Source organism: Bombina bombina, chromosome 6, assembly GCF_027579735.1.
Source record: "Bombina bombina isolate aBomBom1 chromosome 6, aBomBom1.pri, whole genome shotgun sequence".
In the NCBI taxonomy this organism is placed as follows: Eukaryota; Metazoa; Chordata; class Amphibia; order Anura; family Bombinatoridae; genus Bombina; species Bombina bombina.
The window spans coordinates 1016618881-1016643966 of NC_069504.1; the positions used below are offsets into that span (position 1 = coordinate 1016618881).

General features: G+C 42.1%; 1 protein-coding gene across 1 annotated transcript in view; it reads right to left on the bottom strand.

Annotated features, from left to right (window-relative positions):
* Window positions 1-937: 937 nt before the first annotated feature.
* NDUFA9 (NADH:ubiquinone oxidoreductase subunit A9) overlaps window positions 938-25086 on the bottom strand; it is an 81725-nt gene continuing 57576 nt past the window's right edge. The window contains exon 11 of the mRNA XM_053718737.1: window positions 938-1213. Within this exon, the coding sequence (XP_053574712.1) occupies window positions 1043-1213 (171 nt within the window). The 3' untranslated portion in view covers window positions 938-1042. The remainder of the gene's footprint in view (window positions 1214-25086) is intronic.

Sequence of the window (25086 nt, forward strand, 5' to 3'; positions counted from 1 at the left end):
TCTTGTCTAGAAATAAATGACTGAACATACCTTATTGCGGATCACCCTGCAAACTGTTCCCCCCAACTGAAGTTTTCTGGTACTCCTCAGTCCTGTGTGGGAACAGCAGTGAATTTTAGTTACAACATGCTAAAATCATTTTCCTCTCAGCAGAAATCTTCATCACTTTTCTGCTAGAGAGTAAATAGTACAAACCGGTACCATTTAAAATAACAAACTTTTGATTGAAGATAATAAAACTACAATTCTAAACACCACATTCACTTTACCCTCCAGAGAGACCCTAGTGCTTAGAGCCGGCAAAGAGAATGACTGGGGGGTGGAGCTAGAGGGGGAGCTATATGGACAGCTCTGCTGTGTGCTCTCTTTGCCACTTCCTGTAGGGAATGAGAATATCCCACAAGTAAAGGATGAATCCGTGGACTGGATGCACCTTGCAAGAGAAAAATAGATAATCCCCTTATTACCCATTCCCCAGTTTTGCATAACCATCAGTTATATTAATATACTTTTTAACCTCTGTGATTACCTTGTATCTAAGCCTCTTTAGACAGCCCCCCTGATCACATGACTTTTTATTTATTATCTATTGACTTGCATTTTAGCTGTGTTGTGCAGAACCCACGGGCGTGAGCACCATGTTATCTATATGGCCCACATGAACTAGCAGTCTCCTGTTGTGAAAAGCAAATTAAAATGCATGGAGGCCGTCTATAGTGGCTTAGAAACAGGCAGAAATTTAGAGGTTTGAATGTTAAAGTATATTAATAGAACAATGTAGGCTGTGCAAAGCTGGGGAATGGGTAGTAAAGGTGTTATATAACTTTTTAAACAATAAAATATTTACTGTTGACTGTCCCTTCAAATTGAAGCTCAACAAGTTGCAGATTTTAACCACAACACTGCTTTTGTAAAGAACATTGAAAGCACACAGCAGTCATATTAATACTTTATTTATGTACACAATTGGTGTTAAGAGTTTTGAAGCATTTATAAGAAGCAGTTGGTTCTGACGCTTAGAAGTATGCAGTTCTCTTGACTTTTACAAGTTTACAGTGTTGGCTGGCTTGACAACATCCAGCTCAGCATCCAACCAGCGGTATTTACGATGGCGACGCAGGATTTCAATAGCTTTTTGCTCCACGGCAGTTGGAACAATAGAAAGATCCTCCAATCCAGGTAAGTCAGGGAATTTCTTGTCTGTGGTATGGTACTAGAAAGCAAGATTAAACACAGTAATTCATTATGTGTCTCAGAAATTCTAACATTATTAATGAAATAAAATAATCAGGACTTCTCTATTGAGATAAGAATTGCACATCTTAAAGGAAAAGTCAACACCAGACTTGTTATTGTTTAAAAAGATAGATAATCCCTTTATTACCAATTAGTCAGTTTTGCATAACCAACACAGTTATATTAATATACTTTTTACCTCTGTGATTACCTTGCATATAAGCCTCTTCTGACAGCCCCCTGATCACATGACTATTTATTATCTATTGACTTGCATTTTAGCCAATAAGTGCAGTGTCTGCCACAAGCAACGGGCGTGATCACAATGTTATCTATATGACTCACATGAACTAGCTCTCCCCTGTTGTGAAAAGCAAATAAAAAAGCATGTGATAAGATGCGGCCTTCAAGGGCTTAGAAATTATCATATGAGCCTACCTAAGTTTATTTTTCAACAAAGAATTCCAAGAGTACAAAGCAAATTTGATGCTTAAAGTAAATTGGAGAGTTGTTTAAAATTGCATGCCCTATCTAAATCATGAAAGTTTAATTTTGAATAGACTGTACTTTTAAAATAATTAACAGTGCCAGTGCATTTTTTTTTTATTACTGGATGGACTGCCAGCTTTAGATATATTATTTATAGATATTCTTGCACGTAATACACTCTCCTTTACTAAAGGGGCAAAAAAATCATTTGTGCACAGCTTTTAAGAGAGACAAACACCTTATTTCTTACTCGCCTGCTGCAATGTATTACTAGACTATGAAATAGTGGACAAGTGGAAATTAGCTATGGATATAATTATATGTCAAATAGTGAATTAATATATAACTTTTGTATAAAGAACATAGATTATATTTTTTACATATGACAACGAACATATATGGTTATCGTTAAGACATGAAAATCAGAATGAAATGATTCAGATAGAGCATGTCATTTTTAGATATTTTAAATATAAAGTTTAAAAAAAAAAAAACCTATGTAGATATTCCTCGGCAGCAATGCACTTCTGGAAGCCACCTGGCAACACACATTGGTCTCTTGTCATTGGCTCACCAGATATTTTAAGCTAGCTCCCAGTAGTGCATTGCTGCTATAGAGTCGATTTTAGCTATGCGTTTAATCCCTTTGCAGGAGTTAAACACCTAGTTACATGCAAGGAAAAGTGCAATAATAAAATGTTAGAACATTTTCTTGATGCACTTCTATGTCCCTTTAATAATAGTGTATAATTGTACAACATAAATGTAATACATACTCCTCTTCATTCCTCTATATGTTAAACAAACCCCTCAAGTGATTTAATAATTACAACTCAGATTCTTTCCATTAATTAATTATCTATCAGGAACATTTATTAATATTTTGGTGTAAATGTTGAAATAACTACGTAGTGTAGAATTCCACTCTGCCACAAAAAAATATGAATGCAAAGGTTTAAAATAGCTGTTCAGCTTTTACTGGAACAATGCTGGCTGGGGCAAGGGCATTATTTAAATGTTTACTGCACACCAATCCCAAAAAGTGACTAAATAAGTACTGAAAAAACACTTTTTAAATATCTATTGAAAGCCCTAAAGCATAATTATCAGTACTTTATGAAAACTGCTCAAAGCTGGAAAATAAGCTACAATTTTTTTAAAGTGCAACCGTTTAAATTCTATTTACCTTCTACCTTAGAAGGACCAGTAAATGCAGTAGATTTGCACAAACAACAAATACATGATAACAAGACAATGCAATAACACTTAGTCTGAACTTCAAATAACTTAGAAATTTGCAAGAAAAAAAAATCTATTTCCACCCCTCCTGTATCATGTGACAGCCATCAGCCAATCACAAAATCATATATGTATATTCTGTGAATTCTTGCACATGCTCACTAGGAGCTGGTGACTCAAAACGTGTAAATATAAAAAGACTGCACATTTCGTTAATGGAAGTAAATTAGAAAACAGAATTTATGCTTACCTGATAAATTACTTTCTCTTACGGTGTATCCAGTCCACGGATTTATCCTTACTTGTGGGATATTCTCAATCCCTACAGGAAGTGGCAAAGAGAGCACACAGCAGAGCTGTCCATATAGCTCCCCTCAGGCTCCGTCCCCCCAGTCATTCGACCGACGGTTAGGAGAAAAAGGAGAAACCATAGGGTGCAGTGGTGACTGTAGTTTTACAAAAATAAATTTGAACCTGACTTAATTGCCAGCGCGGGCCGTGGACTGGATACACCGTAAGAGAAAGTAATTTATCAGGTAAGCATAAATTCTGTTTTTTCTTACATGGTGTATCCAGTCCACGGATTCATCCTTACTTGTGGGATACCAATACTAAAGCTTTAGGACACGGATGAAGGGAGGGAACAAGTCAGGTAACCTAAACGGAAGGCACCACTGCTTGCAAAATCTTTCTCCCAAAACTAGCCTCCGAAGAAGCAAAAGTATCGAATTTGTAAAATTTGGCAAATGTATGCAGTGAAGACCAAGTCGCTGCCTTACAAATCTGTTCAACAGAAGCCTCATTCTTGAAAGCCCATGTGGAAGCCACAGTTCTGGTGGAATGAGCTGTAATTTGTTCAGGAGGCTGCTGTCCAGCAGTCTCATAAGCCAATCAGATGATGCTTTTCAGCCAGAAGGAAAGAGAGGTAGCAGTCGCTTTCTGACCTCTCCTCTTATCAGAATAGACAACAAACAAGGATGATGTTTGTCTGAAATCTTTAGTTGCATTGAAATAGAATTTTAAAGCACGAACCACATCAAGATTGTGTAACAGTCAGTCGTTCCTTCTTAGAAACTGGATTAGGGCACAGAGAAGGAACAATGATTTCCTGGTTAATATTCTTATTAGAAACCACTTTTGGAAGGAAACCAGGTTTGGTATGCAAAACAACCTTATCTGCATGGAACACCAGATAGGGTGAATTACACTGCAAAGCAGACAATTCAGAAACTCTTCGAGCAGAAGAAATAGCTACCAAAAACAAAACTTTCCAAGATAATAACTTAATATCTATGGAATGTAAAGGTTCAAACGGAACCCCTTGAAGAACTGAAAGAACTAAATTTAGACTCCATGGAGGAGCCACAGGTTTGTAGACAGGCTTGATTCTAACTAGGGCCTGTGCAAACGCCTGAACGTCTGGTACAGCTGCCAGACGCTTGTGTAACAGGATAGACAGAGCAGATATCTGTCCCTTTAAAGAACTAGCTGACAAACCTTTCTCCAATCCTTCTTGGAGAAAAGACAATATCCTTGGAATCCTAATCTTACTCCACGAGTAACCCTTGGATTCACACCAACAAAGATATTTCCGCCATATCTTATGGTAAATTTTCCTGGTGACAGGCTTTCTGGCCTGGATCAGAGTATCTATAACTGATTCATAGAACCCACGCTTAGCTAGAATTAAGCGTTCAATCTCCAAGCAGTCAGTTGCAGAGAAACTAGATTTGGATACTTGAATGGACCTTGTATTAGAAGATCCTGCCTCGATGGCAGTTTCCATGGTGGAACCGATGACATGTCCACTAGGTCTGCATACCAAGTCCTGCGTGGCCACGCAGGCGCCATCAGAATTACCGAAGCCTTCTCCTGTTTGATTCTGGCTACTAGCCGAGGGAGAAGAGGAAACGGTGGAAAGACATAAGCTAGACTGAATGACCAAGGCGCTACTAAAGCATCTATCAATGCCGCCTTGGGATCCCTGGACCTGGATCCGTAAAGGGGAAGTTTGGTGTTCTGACGGGACGCCATCAGATCCAATTCTGGAATGCCCCATAGCTGGGTCAGCTGAGCAAAAACCTCCGGGTGGAGTTCCCACTCCCCCGGATGGAAAGTCTGACGACTCAGAAAATCCACCTCCCAGTTGTCTACTCCTGGGATGTGAATTGCAGATAGATGGCAGGAGTGATCCTCCGCCCATTTGATGATCTTGGTTACTTCCTTCATCGCTAGGGAACTCTTTGTTCCTCCCTGATGATTGATGTATGCTACAGTCGTGATGTTGTCCGACTGAAATCTGATGAATTTGGCCTCCGCTAGTTGAGGCCATGCCTGGAGCGTATTGAATATCGCTCTCAGTTCCAAAATGTTTATTGGGAGAAGAGATTCTTCCCGAGACCATAGACCCTGAGCTTTCAGGGAGTCCCAGACCGCATCCCAGCCTAACAGACTGGCATCGGTCGTGACAATGATCCACTCCGGTCTGCGGAAGCTCATTCCCTGAGACAGGTGATCCTGAGACAACCACCAGAGAAGAGAGTCTCTGGTTTTCTGGTCCATTTGTATTTGAGTAGACAAATCTGCATAATCCCCATTCCACTGTTTGAGCATGCACAGTTGCAGTGGTCTTAGATGAATTCGGGCAAAAGGGACAACGTCCATTGCCGCAACCATTAATCCGATTACCTCCATGCACTGAGCCACAGAAGGCCGAGGAATGGAATGAAGAACTCGGCAAGTAGTTAAAAGCTTTGACTTCCTGACCTCTGTCAGAAATATTTTCATTTCTACCGAGTCTATTAGTGTTCCCAGGAAGGGAACCCTTGTGAGCGGGGACAGAGAACTCTTTTCTACGTTCACCTTCCAGCCGTGAGACCTTAGAAAGGCCAGAACAATGTCCATATGAGCCTTGGCTCTGTGAAAAGACGACGCCTGTATTAAGATGTCGTCTAGGTAAGGTGCTACTGCAATGCCCCGCGGTCTTAGTACCGCTAGAAGGGACCCTAGCACCTTTGTGAAAATTCTGGGAGCGGTGGCCAACCCGAAAGGAAGGGCCACGAACTGGTAATGCGTGTCCAGAAAGGCGAACCTTAGGAACTGATGATGATCTTTGTGGATAGGAATATGTAGGTACGCATCCTTTAGATCCACGGTAGTCATATATTGACCTTCCTGGATCATCGGCAAGATTGTCCGAATGGTTTCCATTTTGAAAGATGGAACTCTGAGGAATTTGTTTAGAATTTTTAGATCCAGGATTGGCCTGAAAGTTCCTTCCTTTTTGGGAACTACAAACAGGTTTGAGTAAAAACCCAGTCCTTGTTCTGCAATTGGAACTGGGTGTATCACTCCCATCTTTAGAAGATCTTCTACACAGCGTAAGAACGCCTGTTTCTTTGTCTGGTCTGAAGACAAACAAGAAATGTGGAACCTTCCCCTTGGGGGAGAGTCCTTGAATTCTAGAAGATACCCCTGAGCAACAATTTCTAACGCCCAGGGATCTGGAACATCTTTTGCCCAAGCCTGAGCAAAGAGAGAAAGTCTGCCCCCTACTAGATCCGGTCCCGGATCGGGGGCTACCCCTTCATGCTGTCTTGGTAGCAGACGCAGGCTTCTTGGCCTGTTTACCCTTATTCCAGCCCTGCAAGGGTTTCCAGGGTGCTTTGGGCTGTGAAGCGTTATCTTGCTTTGCGGCAGCAGAGGTTGCAGCAGGTCCGCTCCTGAAGTTGCGAAAAATTAGCCTTAAACGGTCTATCCTGCGGGAGGGCATGCCCTTCCCCCCAGTGATATCCGCTATAATTTCTTTCAACTCAGGACCAAAAAGGGTCTTTCCCTTGAAAGGAATGTTTAGTAACTTTGTTTTGGACGACACGTCAGCCGACCATGATTTGAGCCAAAGCGCTCTTCGCGCCATAATGGCAAAACCCAAATTTTTCGCCGCTAACTTAGCTAATTGGAAAGCGGCATCAGTGATAAAAGAATTAGCCAGCTTTAGAGCATATATGAAGTCTCCCTCTGTAGCGACTCCTCCAGTGCTTCAAACCAAAAAGCCGCTGCAGTAGTTACAGGAATAATGCTGGCAATTGGCTGAAGAAGGAAAACTTGCTGAACAAACATTTTCTTCAGCAAACCTTCCAATTTTTTATCCATAGGGTCTTTAAAAGCACAACTTTCTTCTATTGGTATAGTTGTACGCTTAGCAAGTGTTGAAACTGCTCCCTCTACCTTAGGGACCGTCTGCCATGCGTCCCGCCTGGGGTCATTTATGGGGAACATTTTCTTAAAGATAGGGGGGGGAACAAAAGGTACACCTGGTCTCTCCCACTCCCTAGTCACAATATCCGCCACCCTCTTCGGGATCGGAAACGCATCAGTGTATACAGGGACCTCTAAAAACCTGTCCATTTTACACAATTTTTCTGGGACCACCATGGGGTCACAATCATCCAGCGTAGCTAAAACCTCCTTAAGCAGGACGCGGAGGTGTTCCAGCTTAAATTTAAACGCTAAGGAATCTGACTCTGCCCGCTGAAAAACTTTTCCTGTGTCAGAAATTTCTCCTTCGGACAGACCATCCCTCACTGCCACTTCAGAGTGTTGTGAGGGTACAACAGATAAATCATCCAAAGCTTCTGATTGCTCATCCTCTGTTCTTAAAACTGAGCTATCACGCTTCTTTGGAAAAACTGGCAGTTTGGATAGAAAGGCCACAAGGGAATTATCCATGACTGCTGCTAATTGTTGTAATGTAATAGGGGCCAATGCGCTAGAGGTACTAGGCAACGCTTGCGCGGGCGTAACTGGTGTTGACACATGGGGAGAGGAAGGAGGACTATCCTCATTACCTTCCGTCAAAGAATCATCTTGGGCTACATTTTTAAGTGTCACTGCATGGTCATTAAAATGTTTAGATACCTTAGCACACTTTAAACACAAATGCAATGGGGGTACCGCCATGGCTTTTAAACACACAGAACAGGGTCTATCTGTAGGCTCAGACATGTTAGACAGACTTAGACAGCACTCAAATACAGTAAAATACACTTTTTGAAAAAACGGTACTGTGCCTTTAAATAATAAAAAGCGCACACTTTTTTACCAAATCTCAAAAAAACATCCAATCTTTATGAAATTTTCACCATATGATCCTAATGCTTTGAAATGATTGCACACTAAGTTTCAAAACAATTAACCCCTTATTGCCCAAACCGGAGCAAATTGAAGCAGGCCACCGGTTTAACACACTACAGCACCATGCCACAGTCTCTGCTGTGGCCCCACCTTCCTTGGGGAATAGTTTTGGACGAAAATAAGCCTCCCTGGAGTCCTCCTGCAATCTCTGGACTCTACACGTGAAGCTGCATGAAGCTGTCTTGCAAAAGAACTGCGCAACTGAGGTGCGAAAATTAGGCCCCCTCCCTCTTCACTCCGGAGTTGTGGGGCCTTCCTAAGCCAAATTAGGTGTCTAAAAATATGCAGGGCATATAAAAACCCCAAAAAGTGTTCCAAACTTAATAAACACTTGTGCAAATATCAGATTATATCAATAAAATAATCGACTTTCCCCATAACAGTGTCCACCAGTGATTTAAGCCCTTAAACTAAGCCATCCTTCTATACTGAGTCTCAGAATATGGCTTACCTTCCCACATGGGGATTTCTGTCAGTCTTCTAGCATTACCAAGTCTTGTTAGAAAAAAAGTGACTGAGCATACCTTAAGCAGTTAAGCCTGCAAACTGTTCCCCCCAACTGAAGTTCTCCGGTAATCAACAGTCCTGTGTGGGAATAGCAATGGATTTTAGTTACAACATGCTAAAATCTTTTTCCTCTCAGCAGAAATCTTCATCACTTTCTGCCTCAGAGTAAATAGTACAAACGGCACTATTTTAAAATAAACTCTTGATTGAAGAAATAAAAACTACAAATCTAACACCACATTCACTTTACCCTCCCGTGGAGATGCTACTTGTTAGAGCGGCAAAGAGAATGACTGGGGGGGACGGAGCCTGAGGGGAGCTATATGGACAGCTCTGCTGTGTGCTCTCTTTGCCACTTCCTGTAGGGATTGAGAATATCCCACAAGTAAGGATGAATCCGTGGACTGGATACACCATGTAAGAGAAAGTTGTTTAAAATTGCAACTCTATCTGAATCATGAAAGTTTAATTTTGACTTGAGTGTCCCTTTAATTATAAATTATCTTTTAAACAAATGCATATCCGTGTAACCAAATTAGTTCCTTTAAATGCAATTGTGTATCACTTCTCACTATGGATACATCAGTTTTCAAACTTTTGTTACGTTAGAATCGTTTCACTCTTTTTCTTAAAATTGGATTCAATCTCAGAAAAAAAAAATATAATTTATGCTTACCTGATAAATTCATTTCTCCTGTAGTGTAGTCAGTCCACGGGTCATCCATTACTTATGGGATTATAACTCCTCCCTAACAGGAAGTGCAAGAGGATCACCCAAGCAGAGCTGCTATATAGCTCCTCCCCTCTACGTCATATCCAGTCATTCAACCGAAACTGTACGAGAAAGGAGAAACTATAGGGTGCAGTGGTGACTGGAGTTTAATTAAAATTTAGACCTGCCGTAAAAACAGGGCGGGCCGTGGACTGACTACACTACAGGAGAAATGAATTTATCAGGTAAGCATAAATTATATTTTCTCCTGTTAAGTGTAATCAGTCCACGGGTCATCCATTACTTATGGGATACCAATACCAAAGCTAAAAGTACACGGATGACGGGAGGGACAAGGCAGGATCTTTACACGGAAGGAACCACTGCCTGTAGAACCTTTCTCCCAAAAACAGCCTCCGAAGAAGCAAAAGTGTCAAATTTGTAAAATTTTGAAAAAGTGTGAAGTGAAGACCAAGTTGCAGCCTTGCAAATCTGTTCAACAGAGGCCTCATTCTTAAAGGCCCAAGTGGAAGCTACAGCTCTAGTAGAATGAGCTGTAATCCTTTCAGGGGGCTGCTGTCCAGCAGTCTCATAGGCTAATCGTATTATGCTACGAAGCCAAAAAGAGAGAGAGGTAGCCGAAGCTTTCTGACCTCTCCTCTGTCCAGAATAAACGACAAACAGGGAAGAAGTTTGACGAAAATCTTTAGTTGCCTGCAAATAAAATTTCAGGGCACGCACGACGTCCAGATTGTGCAAAAGTCGTTCCTTCTTTGAAGAAGGGTTAGGGCACAATGATGGAACAACAATCCCTTGATTGATATTCTTGTTAGTGACTACCTTAGGTAAGAACCCAGGTTTAGTACGCAGAACTACCTTGTCTGAATGAAAAATCAGATAAGGAGAATCACAATGTAAGGCCGATAACTCAGAGACTCTTCGAGCCGAGGAAATAGCCATTAAAAACAGAACTTTCCAAGATAACAGCTTGATATCGATGGAATGAAGGGGTTCAAACGGAACACCTTGCAGAACGTTAAGAACTAAGTTTTAAGCTCCACGGCAGAGCAACAGTCTTAAACACAGGCTTAATCCTAGCCAAAGCCTGACAAAAAGCCTGAACGTCTGGAACTTCTGCCAGACGTTTGTGTAAAAGGATAGACAGAGCTGAAATCTGTCCCTTTAACAAACTAGCAGATAAACCCTTTTCTAAACCCTCTTGTAGAAGACAATATCCTAGGAATCCTAACCTTACTCCATGAGTAACTCTTGGATTCGCACCAATATAAATATTTACGCCATATTTTATGGTAAATTTTCCTGGTAACAGGTTTCCTAGCCTGTATTAAGGTATCAATCACCGACTCCGAGAATCCACGCTTTGATAGAATCAAGCGTTCAATCTCCATGCAGTCAGCCTCAGAGAAATTAGATTTGGATGTTTGAAAGGACCCTGAATCAGAAGGTCCTGTCTCAGAGGCAGAGACCATGGTGGACAGGACGACATGTCCACTAGATCTGCATACCAGGTCCTGCGTGGCCACGCAGGCGCTATTAGAATCACCGATGCTCTCTCCTGTTTGATCCTGGCAATCAATCGAGGAAGCATTGGGAAAGGTGGAAACACATAAGCCATGTTGAAGACCCAAGGGGCTGTCAGAGCATCTATCAGCACCGCTCCCGGGTCCCTGGACCTGGATCCGTAACAAGGAAGCTTGGCGTTCTGGCGAGACGCCATGAGATCCAGATCTGGTTTGCCCCAATGATGAAGCAGTTGGGCAAACACCTCCGGATGAAGTTCCCACTCCCCCGGATGAAAAGTCTGGCGACTTAGAAAATCCGCCTCCCAGTTCTCCACGCCTGGGATGTGGATCGCTGACAGGTGGCAAGAGTGATACTCTGCCCAGCGAATTATCTTTGAGACTTCCATCATCGCTAGGGAACTCCTTGTTCCTCCTTGATGGTTGATGTAAGCCACAGTCGTGATGTTGTCCGACTGAAACCTGATGAACCTCAGAGTTGCTAACTGAGGCCAAGCCAGAAGGGCATTGAAAATTGCTCTTAATTCCAGAATGTTTATTGGAAGGAGTCTCTCCTCCTGAGTCCATGATCCCTGAGCCTTCAGGGAATTAAAGACTGCGCCCCAACCTAGAAGGCTGGCGTCTGTTGTTACAATCGTCCAATCTGGCCTGCGGAAGGGCATCCCCTTGGACAGATGTGGCCGAGAAAGCCACCATAGAAGAGAATCTCTGGTCTCTTGATCCAGATTTAGCAGAGGGGACAAATCTGAGTAATCCCCAATCCACTGACTTAGCATGCACAATTGCAGCGGTCTGAGATGCAGGCGCGCAAATGGTACTATGTCCATTGCCGCTACCATTAAGCCGATTACCTCCATGCACTGAGCCACTGACGGGTGTTGAATGGAATGAAGGTCACGGCAAGCATTTAGAAGTTTTGATAACCTGTCCTCCGTCAGGTAAATTTTCATTTCTACAGAATCTATAAGAGTCCCTAGAAAGGGAACTCTTGTGAGTGGCACTAGAGAACTCTTTTCTACGTTCACCTTCCACCCATGCGACCTTAGAAATGCCAGAACTAACTCTGTATGAGACTTGGCAGTTTGGAAACTTGACGCTTGTATCAGAATGTCGTCTAGGTACGGAGCTACCGCTATGCCTCGCGGTCTTAGTACCGCCAGAAGGGAGCCCAGAACCTTTGTAAAGATTCTTGGAGCCGTAGCTAACCCGAAGGGAAGAGCTACAAACTGGTAATGCCTGTTTAGGAAGGCAAATCTTAGATACCGGTAATGATCCTTGTGAATCGGTATGTGAAGGTAGGCATCCTTTAAATCCACTGTGGTCATGTACTGACCCTCTTGGATCATGGGTAAGATGGTTCGAATAGTTTCCATTTTGAACGATGGAACTCTTAGGAATTTGTTTAGGATCTTTAAGTCCAAGATTGGTCTGAAGGTTCCCTCTTTTTTGGGAACCACAAACAGATTTGAATAGAATCCTTGCCCGTGTTCTGACCGCGGAACTGGGTGGATCACTCCCATTAGTAAGAGGTCTTGTACACATCGTAGAAACGCCTCTTTCTTTATCTGGTTTGCTGATAACCTTGAAAGATGAAATCTCCCTTGTGGAGGAGAAGCTTTGAAATCCAGAAGATATCCCTGAGATATGATTTCCAACGCCCAGGGATCCTGGACATCTCTTGCCCAAGCCTGGGCAAAGAGAGAAAGTCTGCCCCCCACTATATCCGTTTCCGGATCGGGGGCCCTCACTTCATGCTGTCTTAGGGGCAGCAGCAGGTTTTCTGGCCTGCTTGCCCTTGTTCCAGGACTGGTTAGGTTTCCAGCCCTGTCTGTAGCGAGCAACAGTTCCTTCCTGTCTTGGAGCGGAGGAAGTTGATGCTGCTCCTGCCTTGAAATTACGAAAGGCACGAAAATTAGACTGTTTAGCCTTTGGTTTGGCCCTGTCTTGAGGCAGGGCATGGCCCTTACCTCCAGTAATGTCAGCGATAATTTCTTTCAAGCCGGGCCCGAATAATGTCTGCCCTTTGAAAGGAATATTAAGCAATTTAGATTTAGAAGTCACATCAGCTGACCAGGATTTAAGCCACAGCGCTCTGCGCGCTTGAATGGCGAATCCGGAGTTCTTAGCCGTAAGTTTGGTTAAGTGTACTACGGCATCAGAAATAAATGAATTAGCTAGCTTAAGGGCTTTAAGCTTGTTCATAATCTCATCCAATGGAGCTGTGCTAAGGGTCTCTTCCAGAGACTCAAACCAGAATGCCGCCGCAGCAGTGACAGGCGCGATGCATGCAAGGGGTTGTAATATAAAACCTTGCTGAACAAACATTTTCTTAAGGTAACCCTCTAACTTTTTATCCATTGGATCTGAAAAAGCACAGCTATCCTCCACCGGGATAGTGGTGCGCTTAGCCAGAGTAGAAACTGCTCCCTCCACCTTAGGGACCGTCTGCCATAGGTCCCGTGTGGCGGCGTCTATTGGAAACATTTTTCTAAATATAGGAGGGGGTGAAAAGGGCACACCGGGTCTATCCCACTCCTTGTTAACAATTTCTGTAAGCCTTTTAGGTATAGGAAAAACGTCAGTACACGTCGGTACCGCAAAATATTTATCCAGCCTACATACTTTCTCTGGAATTGCAACCGTGTTACAATCATTCAGAGCCGCTAATACCTCCCCTAGTAATACACGGAGGTTCTCAATCTTAAATTTAAAATTTGAAATCTCTGAATCCAGTTTACTTGGATCAGATCCGTCACCCACAGAATGAAGCTCTCCGTCCTCATGTTCTGCAAATTGTGACGCAGTATCAGACATGGCTCTACTATTATCAGCGCACTCTGTTCTTACCCCAGAGTGATCGCGTTTACCTCTTAATTCTGGCAATTTAGATAGTACTTCAGTCATAACATTAGCCATGTCTTGCAAAGTGATTTGTATGGGCCGCCCTGATGTACTTGGCGCCACAATATCACGCACCTCCTGAGCGGGAGGCGAAGGTACTGACACGTGAGGAGAGTTAGTCGGCATAACTTCCCCCTCGTTGTCTGGTGATATTTTCTTAACATATAAAGTTTGACTTTTATTCAAAGTAGCATCTATACATTGAGTGCACAAATTTCTATTGGGCTCCACATTGGCCTTTAAACATAGTGAACAAACAGATTCATCTGTGTCAGACATGTTTAAACAGACTAGCAATAACACTAGCAAGCTTGGAAAAAAACTTTTAAATAAATTTACAAGCTATATAAAAAACGCTACTGCGCCTTTAAGAAACATAAAAATGTGACACAGTTGAATTAACAATGAACCAAATATGTTAAAACAACCAAATTTTAACAGAAAATGTATAAAGTTAGCAGAGGATTGCACCCACCAGCAAAAGGATGATTAACCCCTTAATACCCAAAACGGATAACAGTTGAAATAATAAACGTTTTTATCACAGTCAAACACACTGTCACAGGTCTGCTGTGACTGATTACCTCCCTCAAAACTAGTTTTGGAGACCCCTGGGCTCTGTAGAGACGTCCTGGATCATGGAGGAAGAAATAGGAAGACTGTGACTAAATTTTTACTGCGCAATAAAGCGCTAAAATAGGCCCCTCCCACTCATATTACAATAGTGGGGAAGCTCAGTAAACTGTTTTTATGCAGAAAAAAACGACAGTCCTCTCACACGTCCTATCTTTTAGTTAGGTGCAAGAGAATGACTGGGTATGACGTAGAGGGGAGGAGCTATATAGCAGCTCTGCTTGGGTGATCCTCTTGCACTTCCTGTTAGGGAGGAGTTATAATCCCATAAGTAATGGATGACCCGTGGACTGACTACACTTAAAAGGAGAAATAATACATTTTATTTTCACATCTAGAACCACGCATAGCTAGATAAACAGCTCTCCAGCTGTTGTATGGACATTGGAGATTGTTCCTGCTGAGCTTTCCATGTCCATAAATAAGCTTAGTGAAAAGGAGTGGTGGATCCTATATAAGCAAAGTGGTGTCTTAAAAAGCTAGATCATTTCTGGAAAATGTGTGTAGCATTGATGTGGAATAAAGTGAAGCTTCGCCATATCTAATTTTTTGTTCTTATTCTTTTAAATAAATAAAAAAAGATTTTGCGCGATTTTGTTTTTTTAAGAATTCATGTAACATTTTGTAAAATAGGACCTTGCGGTTACTTTGGAAGGGAGAGGAACAAGACTTTTACATGCATCTTTCTATTTCCCTATTACATGGACCTCTGACAGATCACTACCTCATTCTCGCTAGGCTACCTAAACTGCTTAATAGAATCTGCCCTAACAGTCAGCCAAAGAAGCTGGTAGCTGTAAAGAGTGGGACTATTCCCTTAACTGATAAGCCACACAGTGATGGATTCACATGGTCTCTGGCACAGTAAAAGCATAATTTATCTAAGAACTTACCTGATAAATTCATTTCTTTCATATTGGCAAGAGTCCATGAGCTAGTGACGTATGGAGGTACAAAGTTTCCCAAACCTCAAAATAACTATAAATACACCCCTCACCACACCCACAATTCAGTTTAACGAATAACCAAGTAGTGGGGTGATAAAATAAGGAGTAAAAAAGCATACAAAAAGTGAAACTGGAAAAAAAATTGTGCTTTTTATACAAAAATCAAAACCACCATTAAAAGGGTGGGCCTCATGGACTCTTGCCAATATGAAAGAAATTAATTTATCAGGTAAGTTCTTACATAAATTATGTTTTCTTTCATGCAATTGGTAAGAGTCCATGAGGTAGTGACGTATGGGATAGAAATACCCAAGATGTGGAAGTCTACAGAAGAGTCACTAGAAAGGGAGGAATAAAATAAAAACAGCCATTTTCCACTGAAAAAATTTAATCCACAAAAAATAAGTTTCTCTAATAAATAGAAAAAAAAAAACTTAAAACATTAGAAGAATCAAACTGAAACAGCTACCTGAAGAACTTTTCTACCAAAGACTGCTTCAGAAGAAAATAGTAAAATTTAGTAAATGTATGCAAAGAAGATCAAGTTGCTGCTTTGCAAATCTGATCAACTGAAGCTTCATTCATAAAAGCCCAAGAACAGGAAACTTATCTAGTAGAATGAGCTGTGATTATCTGAGGTGGGGACAGTCCCGCCTCCAAATAAGCTTTATGACTCAAAAGCTTTAACCAAGATGCCAAAGAAATGGCAGAAGCTTTCTGACCTTTCCTAAAACCAGAGAAGACAACAAATAGACTAGAAGTCTTCCTGAAATATTTAGTAGCTTCAACATAATATTTCAAAATTCTTACAACATCCAAAGAATGCAAAGATCTTTCAAGAGCATTCTTGGGATTAGGACACAAGGAAGGAACAACAATTTCCCTACTAATGTTGTTAGAATTCACAACCTTAGGAAGAAATTTAAACAAAGTACGCAAAACAGACTTATCCTGATGGAAAATCAGAAAAGGAGACTCACAAGAGAGCAGACAATTCGGAAACTCTTCTAGCTTAAGAGATAGCCAAAAGAAACAACACTTTCCAAGAAAGTAGTTTAATATCCAAAGAATGCATAGACTCAAAAGGAGGAGCCTGCAAAGTCTTCAAAACCAAATTAAGACTCCAAGGAGGAGACATTGATTTAATAACAGGCTTGATACGAACCAAAGCCTGAACAAAACCGTGAATATCAGAAAGCTTAGCAATCTTTCTATGAAATAAAAAAGAAAGAGCAGAGATTTGTCCCTTCAAAGTACTTGCAGACAAACCTTTATCCAAACCATCCAGAAGAAACTGTAAAATTCTAGGAATTCTAAAAGAATACCAGGAGAATTTATGAAAAGAACACTGTGAAATATAAGTCTTCCAAACTCTATAATAAATCTTCCTTGAAACAGACTTACGAGCCTGTAGCATAGTATTAATCACCGAGTCAGAGAAACCTCTATGACTAAGCGTTCAATTTCCATATCTTCAAATTTAACGATTTGAGATCCTAATGGAAAAAATGGCCCTTGAGACAGAAGGTCTGGTCTTAGAGGAAGTGGTCAAGGCTGGCAACTGGACATCCGAATAAGATCCGCATACCAAAACCTGTGAGGCCACGCTGGTGCTATCAGAAACACATACGATTGTTCCATAATGATCTTGGAGATCACTCTTGGAAGAAGAACTAGAGGCGGAAAGATATAAGCAGGTTGGTAAAACCAAGGAACTGCTAAAGCCTCCACCATCTCCGCCTGAGGATCCCTGGACCTGGACAGGTACCTGGGAAGTTTATTGTTTAGATGAGAAGTCATCAGATCTATTTCTGGAAGACCCCACATCTGTACAATCTGACAAAAGATGGATGGAGAGACCACTCCCCCGGATGTAAGGTCTGAAGGCTGAGATAACCCCCTTCCCATTTGTCTACACCTGGGATATGCACCGCAGAAATTAGACAAGAGCTGGATTCTGCCCAAGAAAGTATCAGAGATACTTCTTTCATAGCTAGGGGACTGCGAGTCCCACCCTGATTGACATATGCCACAGTTGTGATATTGTCCGTCTGAAAACAAATGAATGGCTCTCTCTTTAACAGAGGCCAAACCTGAAGAGCCCTGAAAATAGCATGGAGTTCTAAAATATTGATTGGTAACCTCGCCTCTTGAGGTTTCCAAATCCCTTGTGCTGTCAGAAATCCCCAGACAGCTCCCCAACCTGAAAGACTTGCATCTGTTGTGATCACAGTCCAGGTAGGACGAACAAAAGAGGCCCCCTGAATTAAACAATGATGGTCTAACCACCAAGTCAGAGAGAGAGTTGAATGTTGGTATTTAAGTATATTGATTGTGATATCCGAGTATAATCCCTGCACCATTGATTCAGCATACAATGCTGTAGAGGTCTCATGTGAAAACGAGCAAAGGGGATTGCGTCCGATGCTGCAATCATGACACCTAAAACTTCCATGCATATAGCCACTGAAGGGAATGATTAAGACTGAAGGTTTCAACAAGCTGAAACCAATTTCATTTGTCTCTTGTCTGTTAAGGACAAAGTCATGGACACTGAATCTATCTGAAAACCTAAAAAGGTGACCCTTGTCAGAGGAATAAAGAAACTCTTTGGTAAATTGATCCTCCAACCATGTCTTTGAAGAAACAATATTAGTTGATTTGTGTGAGATTTGGCTAAATGTAAAGACTGAGCTAGTACCACAATATCGTCCATATAAGGAAACACTGCAATACCCTTTTCTCTGATTACAGATAGAAGGGCACAGAGAACCTTCAAAAAGATCCTTGGAGCTGTTGCTAGGCCAAATGGAAGAGCGACAAATTGGTAAAGCTTGTCTAGAAAAGAGAATCTCAGAAACCGATAGTGGTCTAGATGAATCGGAATGTGAAGATATGCATCCTGTAAGTCGATCGTGGACATATAATAACCTTGCTGAACAAAAGGCAAAATAGTCCTCATAGTCACCATCTTGAAAAACTTAATATCCAGAACTGGCCTGAATGAATTTTCTTATTTTGGGACAATGAATAGATTTGAATAAAACCCCAGACCCTGTTCCTGAAACGGAACTGGTATTATTACCCCTGAAAGCTCTAGATCTGAAACACACTTCAGAAATGCCTGAGCCTTCACCGGATTTGCTGGAACGTGAGAGAAAGAATCTTCTCACTGGAGATCTTACTCTGAAACCTATTCGATACCCTTGAGAGACAATACTCTGAATCCACTGATTTTGAACAGAATCTGCCCAAATGTCTTGGAATAATTTCAATCTGCCCCCACCAGCTGAACTGGATCGAGGGGTGCACCCTTCATGCAGACTTGGGGGCTGGCTTTGGTTTCTTAAAAGGTTTGGTTTTATTACAACTTGAAGGTTTCCAATTGGAATTAGAGTCTTTAGGGGAAGGATTGGTTTCTGTTCCTTGTTCTGTCAAAAAGAACGAAAACGATTAGAAGCTTTAGATTTACCCTTAGATCTTTTATCATGAGTCAAAAAAACTCCCTTCCCCCCAGTGATAGTTGAAATAATTGAATCCAACTGAGAACCAAATAAATTGTTACCTTGGAAAGAGATAGTAATCTAGACTTCGATACCATGTCAGCATTCCAAGATTTGAGCCATAAAGCTCTTCTAGCTAAAGACATAGATTTAAAATAAATTTTGACGATATGAAAAATATCATCACATATAAAATGATTAGCATGATGAAGCAAACGAACAATGCTAGACAAATCAGTATATGTTTCCTGTTGCGCTAAGCTATCCAACCAAAAGGTTGATGCAGCCACAACATCAGCCATAGCAATGGCAGGCCTGAGAAGATAGCCAGAATATAAATAAGCTTTCCTTAGATAAGATTCAAGTTTCCTATCTAAAGGATCTTTAAAAAGTAAATTTATGCTTACCTGATAAATTAATTTTTTCTATGGTAAGACGAGTCCACGGATTCATCCTTTACTTGTGGGATATTATCCTCCTGCTAACAGGAAGTGGCAAAGAGCACTACAGCAGAGCTGTCTATATAGCTCCTCCCTTAGCTCCACCCCCCAGCCATTCGACCGAAGGTACAGGAAGAAAAAGGAGAAACTACAAGGTACAGAGGTGACTGAAGTTTAAATAAAAAAAAATATAATCTGTCTTAAAATGACAGGGCGGGCCGTGGACTCGTCTTACCATAGAAGAAATTAATTTATCAGGTAAGCATAAATTTACTTTTCTTCTATAAAGGTAAGACGAGTCCACGGATTCATCCTTTACTTGTGGGATACAATACCAAAGCTACAGGACACGGATGAACGGGAGGGACAAGACAGATGGTTAAACAGAAGGCACCACTGCTTGAAGAACTTTTCTCCCAAAAATAGCCGAAGAAGCAAAGGTATCAAATTTGTAAAATTTGGAAAAGGTATGAAGCGAAGACCAAGTCGCAGCCTTACAAATCTGTTCAACAGAAGCATCATTTTTAAAAGCCCATGTGGAAGCCACCGCTCTAGTAGAGCGAGCTGTAATTCTTTCAGGAGGCTGCTGTCCAGCAGTCTCGTATGCCAAACGGATGATGCTTTTCAGCCAAAAGGCAAGAGAGGTAGCCGTAGCTTTTTGACCTCTACGTTTTCCAGAATAGACAACAAACAAAGAAGAAGTTTGACGGAAATCTATGGTCGCTTGCAAGTAAAACGTCAAAGCACGAACCACGTCCAAGTTGTGCAATAGACACTTCTTCTTAGAGGAAGGATTAGGACACAGAGAAGGAACAACAATTTCCTGATTAATATTCTTATTAGTAACAACCTTAGGAAGGAATCCAGGTTTGGTACGCAAAACCACCTTATCAGAATGGAAAACAAGATAAGGCGAGTCGCATTGCCATGCAGATAGTTCAGAAACTCTTCGAGCCGAAGAGATAGCAACTAAAAACAGAACTTTCCAAGATAGAAGCTTGATATCTATGGAATGCATAGGTTCAAACGGAACCCCTTGAAGAACTTTAAGAACTAAATTCAAACTCCATGGCGGAGCAACAGGTTTAAACACAGGCTTGATTCTAACTAAAGCCTGACAGAACGTCTGGAACATCTGCCAGACGTTTGTGCAGTAGAATTGATAAAGCAGATATCTGTCCCTTTAAGGAACTAGCTGGTAGCCCCTTCTCCAATCCTTCTTGGAGAAAGGACAAAATCCTAGGAATCCTGATCTTACTCCATGAGTAGCCTTTGGATTCGCACCAATAAAGATATTTACGCTATATCTTATGATAAATTTTCCTGGTGACAGGCTTTCGAGCCTGAATTAAGGTATCTATGACCAACTCCGAGAAACCTCGCTTGGATAAGATCAAGCGTTCAATCTCCAAGCAGTCAGCCGCAGAGAAACTAGATTTGGATGCTGGAACGGACCTTGAATCAGAAGGTCCTGTCTCAGTGGCAGAGTCCATGGTGGAAGAGATGGTATACAGACCTGGTGGACATGTCAAGTCCTGCGTGGCCATGCAGGTGCTATCAAAATCACTGAAGCTCTCTCCTGTTTGATTCTGGCAATCAAACAAGGAAGGAGAGGAAATGGTGGAAACACATAAGCCAGGTTGAACGACCAGGGTACTGCTAGAGCATCTATCAGTACTGCCTGAGGATCCCTTGATCTGGACCCGTAACAAGGAAGTTTGGCGTTCTGACGAGACGCCATCAGATCCAATTCTGGTGTGCCCCATTGCCGAATCAATTGTGCAAACACCTCCGGATGGAGCTCCCACTGCCCCGGATGACGACTTTAAAAATCTGCTTCCCAGTTCTCCACTCCTGGGATATAGATTGCTGATAGATGGCAAGAGTGAGTCTCAGCCCATCAAATTATTTTGGTAACCTCTATCATCGCTAGAGAACTCTTTGTTCCCCCCCTGATGATTGATATATGCTACAGTTGTGATATTGTCCGACTTGAATCTTATGAATCTGGCCGACGCCAGCTGAGGCCACACCTGAAGCGCGTTGAATATCGCTCTCAGTTCTAGAATATTTATTGGGAGGAGAGCCTCCTCCTGAGACCACAAACCCTGTGCTTTTAGGGAATTCCAGACTGCACCCCAGTCCAATAGGCTGGCGTCCGTCGTCACTATGACCCACGCTGGCCTGCGGAAACACATTCCCTTGGACAGATGATCCTGTGACAACCACCAAAGAAGAGAGTCTATGGTCTCTTGGTCCAGATTTATCTGAGGAGATAAATCTGCATAATCCCCATTCCACTGTTTGAGCATGCAAAGTTGCAGTGGTCTGAGATGCAAGCGAGCAAACGGAACTATGTCCATTGCCGCTACCATTAAGTCGATTACCTCCATACATTGAGCCACTGACGGCCGAGGAATGAAGAGCTCGGCAGATGGATAAAATTTTTGATTTCCTGACCTCCGTCAGAAAAAATTTCATGTCCACCGAATCTATCAGAGTTCCCAGGAATGGAACTCTTGTGAGAGGGATAAGTGAACTCTTTTTTTATGTTCACCTTCCACCCGTGAGATCTTAGAAAAGCCAACACGATGTCCGTGAGAGACTTGGCTAGTTGGTAAGTCGATGCCTGGATTAAGATATCGTCCAGATAAGGTGCCACAGCTATGCCCTGCGTCCTTAGAACCGCCAGAAGGGACCCTAGCACCTTTGTGAAAATTCTGGGAGCCGTGGCCAACCCGAAGGGAAGAGTCACAAACTGGTAATGCTTGTCCAGAAAGGCGAACCTGAGGAACTGGTGATGGATAGGAATCTTTGTGGATAGGAATGTGTAGATATGCATCTTTAAGTCCACAGTGGTCATATATTGACCCTCCTGGATCATTAGCAAAATAGTCCGAATGGACTCTGAGGAATTTGGTCTGAAGGTTCCCTCTTTTTTTGGGAACCACAAACAGATTGGAGTAGAACCCTTGGCCCTGTTCTGTTTTCGGAACTGGGCAGATCACTCCCATGGTATATAGGTCTTCTACACAGCGTAAGAGCGCCTCTCTTTTTGTCTGGTTTACAGACAATTGAGAAAGATGGAATCTCCCCCTTGGGGGAGAATCTTTGAAATCTAGAAGATACCCCTGGGTTACTATTTCTAAAGCCCAGGAGTCCTGAACGTCTCTTGCCCAAGCCTGAGCGAAGAGAGAAAGTCTGCCTCCTACTAGATCCGATCCCGGATCGGGGGCTACCCCTTCATGCTGTCTTGGTGGCAGCAGCGGGCTTCTTGGCCTGTTTACCCTTGTTCCAAGTCTGGTTAGGTCCCCAGACTGACTTAGATTGAGCAAAATTCCCCTCTTGCTTTGCGGCAGGGGAAGAGGTAGAGGGACCACCTTTGAAGTTTCGAAAGGAACGAAAATTATTTTGTTTGGTCCTCATCTTGTCTCGTCTTATCCTGAGGAAGGGCATGGCCCTTCCCTCCAGTGATGTCTGAAATGATCTCTTTCAGTTCAGGCCCAAATAGGGTCTTACCCTTGAAAGGGATGGCTAAAAGCTTAGCTTTTGATGACACATCAGCAGACCAGGACTTAAGCCATAACGCTCTACGCGCTAAAATGGCAAAACCTGAATTCTTCGCCTCTAATTTAGACAATTGAAAAGTGGCATCTGTAATGAAAGAATTGAGAACCCTAATTCTATCCGGAATATCATCTAATTCAACCTGAAGAGCCTCTTTCAGAGCCTCGAACCAAAAGGACGCCGCAGTAGTTACAGGAACAATGCACGCTATAGGTTGAAGAAGAAAACCTTGATGAACAAATATTTTCTTCAGGAGACCCTCTAATTTCTTATCCATAGGATCTTTGAAAGCACAACTGTCCTCAATAGGTATAGTTGTACGCTTAGCCTGGGTAGAAATAGCTCCCTCCACCTTAGGGACCGTCTGCCACAAGTCCCACATGGTGTCTGATATGGGAAACATTTTCTTAAAAGTAGGAGGGGGAGCGAACGGAATACCTGGTCTATCCCACTCCTTAGTAACAATGTCCGAAATCCTCTTAGGGACCGGAAAAACATCAGTGTAGGCAGGAACCTCTAGGAATCTGTCCATTTTACACAATTTCTCTGGAAATACAATAGGGTCACAATCATCCAGAGTCGCTAAAACCTCCCTGAGAAATAAGCGGAGGTGTTCTACAGGGAGTGCAGAATTATTAGGCAAGTTGTATTTTTGAGGATTAATTTTATTATTGAACAACAACCATGTTCTCAATGAACCCAAAAAACTCATTAATATCAAAGCTGAATAGTTTTGGAAGTAGTTTTTAGTTTGTTTTTAGTTATAGCTATTTTAGGGGGATATCTGTGTGTGCAGGTGACTATTACTGTGCATAATTATTAGGCAACTTAACAAAAAACAAATATATACCCATTTCAATTATTTATTTTTACCAGTGAAACCAATACAACATCTCAACATTCACAAATATACATTTCTGACATTCAAAAACAAAACAAAAACAAATCAGTGACCAATATAGCCACCTTTCTTTGCAAGGACACTCAAAAGCCTGCCATCCATGGATTCTGTCAGTGTTTTGATCTGTTCACCATCAACATTGCGTGCAGCAGCAACCACAGCCTCCCAGACACTTTTCAGAGAGGTGTACTGTTTTCCCTCCTTGTAAATCTCACATTTGATGATGGACCACAGGTTCTCAATGGGGTTCAGATCAGGTGAACAAGGAGGCCATGTCATTAGATTTTCTTCTTTTATACCCTTTCTTGCCAGCCACGCTGTGGAGTACTTGGACGCATGTGATGGAGCATTGTCCTGCATGAAAATCATGTTTTTCTTGAAGGATGCAGACTTCTTCCTGTACCACTGCTTGAAGAAGGTGTCTTCCAGAAACTGGCAGTAGGACTGGGAGTTGAGCTTAACTCCATCCTCAACACGAAACGGCCCCACAAGCTCATCTTTGATGATACCAGCCCAAACCAGTACTCCACCTCCACCTTGCTGGCGTCTGAGTCGGACTGGAGCTCTCTGCCCTTTACCAATCCAGCCACGGGCCCATCCATCTGGCCCATCAAGACTCACTCTCATTTCATCAGTCCATAAAACCTTAGAAAAATCAGTCTTGAGATATTTATTGGCCCAGTCTTGACGTTTCAGCTTGTGTGTCTTGTTCAGTGGTGGTCGTCTTTCAGCCTTTCTTACCTTGGCCATGTCTCTGAGTATTGCACACCTTGTGCTTTTGGGCGCTCCAGTGATGTTGCAGCTCTGAAATATGGCCAAACTGGTGGCAAGTGGCATCTTGGCAGCTGTACGCTTGACTTTTCTCAGTTCATGGGCAGTTATTTTGCGCCTTGGTTTTTCCACACGCTTCTTGCGACCCTGTTGACTATTTTGAATGAAACGCTTGATTGTTCGATGATCACGCTTCAGAAGCTTTGCAATTTTAAGAGTGCTGCATCCCTCTGCAAGATATCTCACTATTTTTGACTTTTTTGAGCCTGTCAAGTCCTTCTTTTGACCCATTTTGCCAAAGGAAAGGAAGTTGACTAATAATTATGCACACCTGATATAGGGTGTTGATGTCATTAGACCACACCCCTTCTCATTACAGAGATGCACATCACCTAATATGCTTAAATGGTAGTAGGCTTTCGAGCCTATACAGCTTGGAGTAAGACAACATGCATAAAGAGGATGATGTGGTCAAAATACTCATTTGCCTAATAATTCTGCACTCC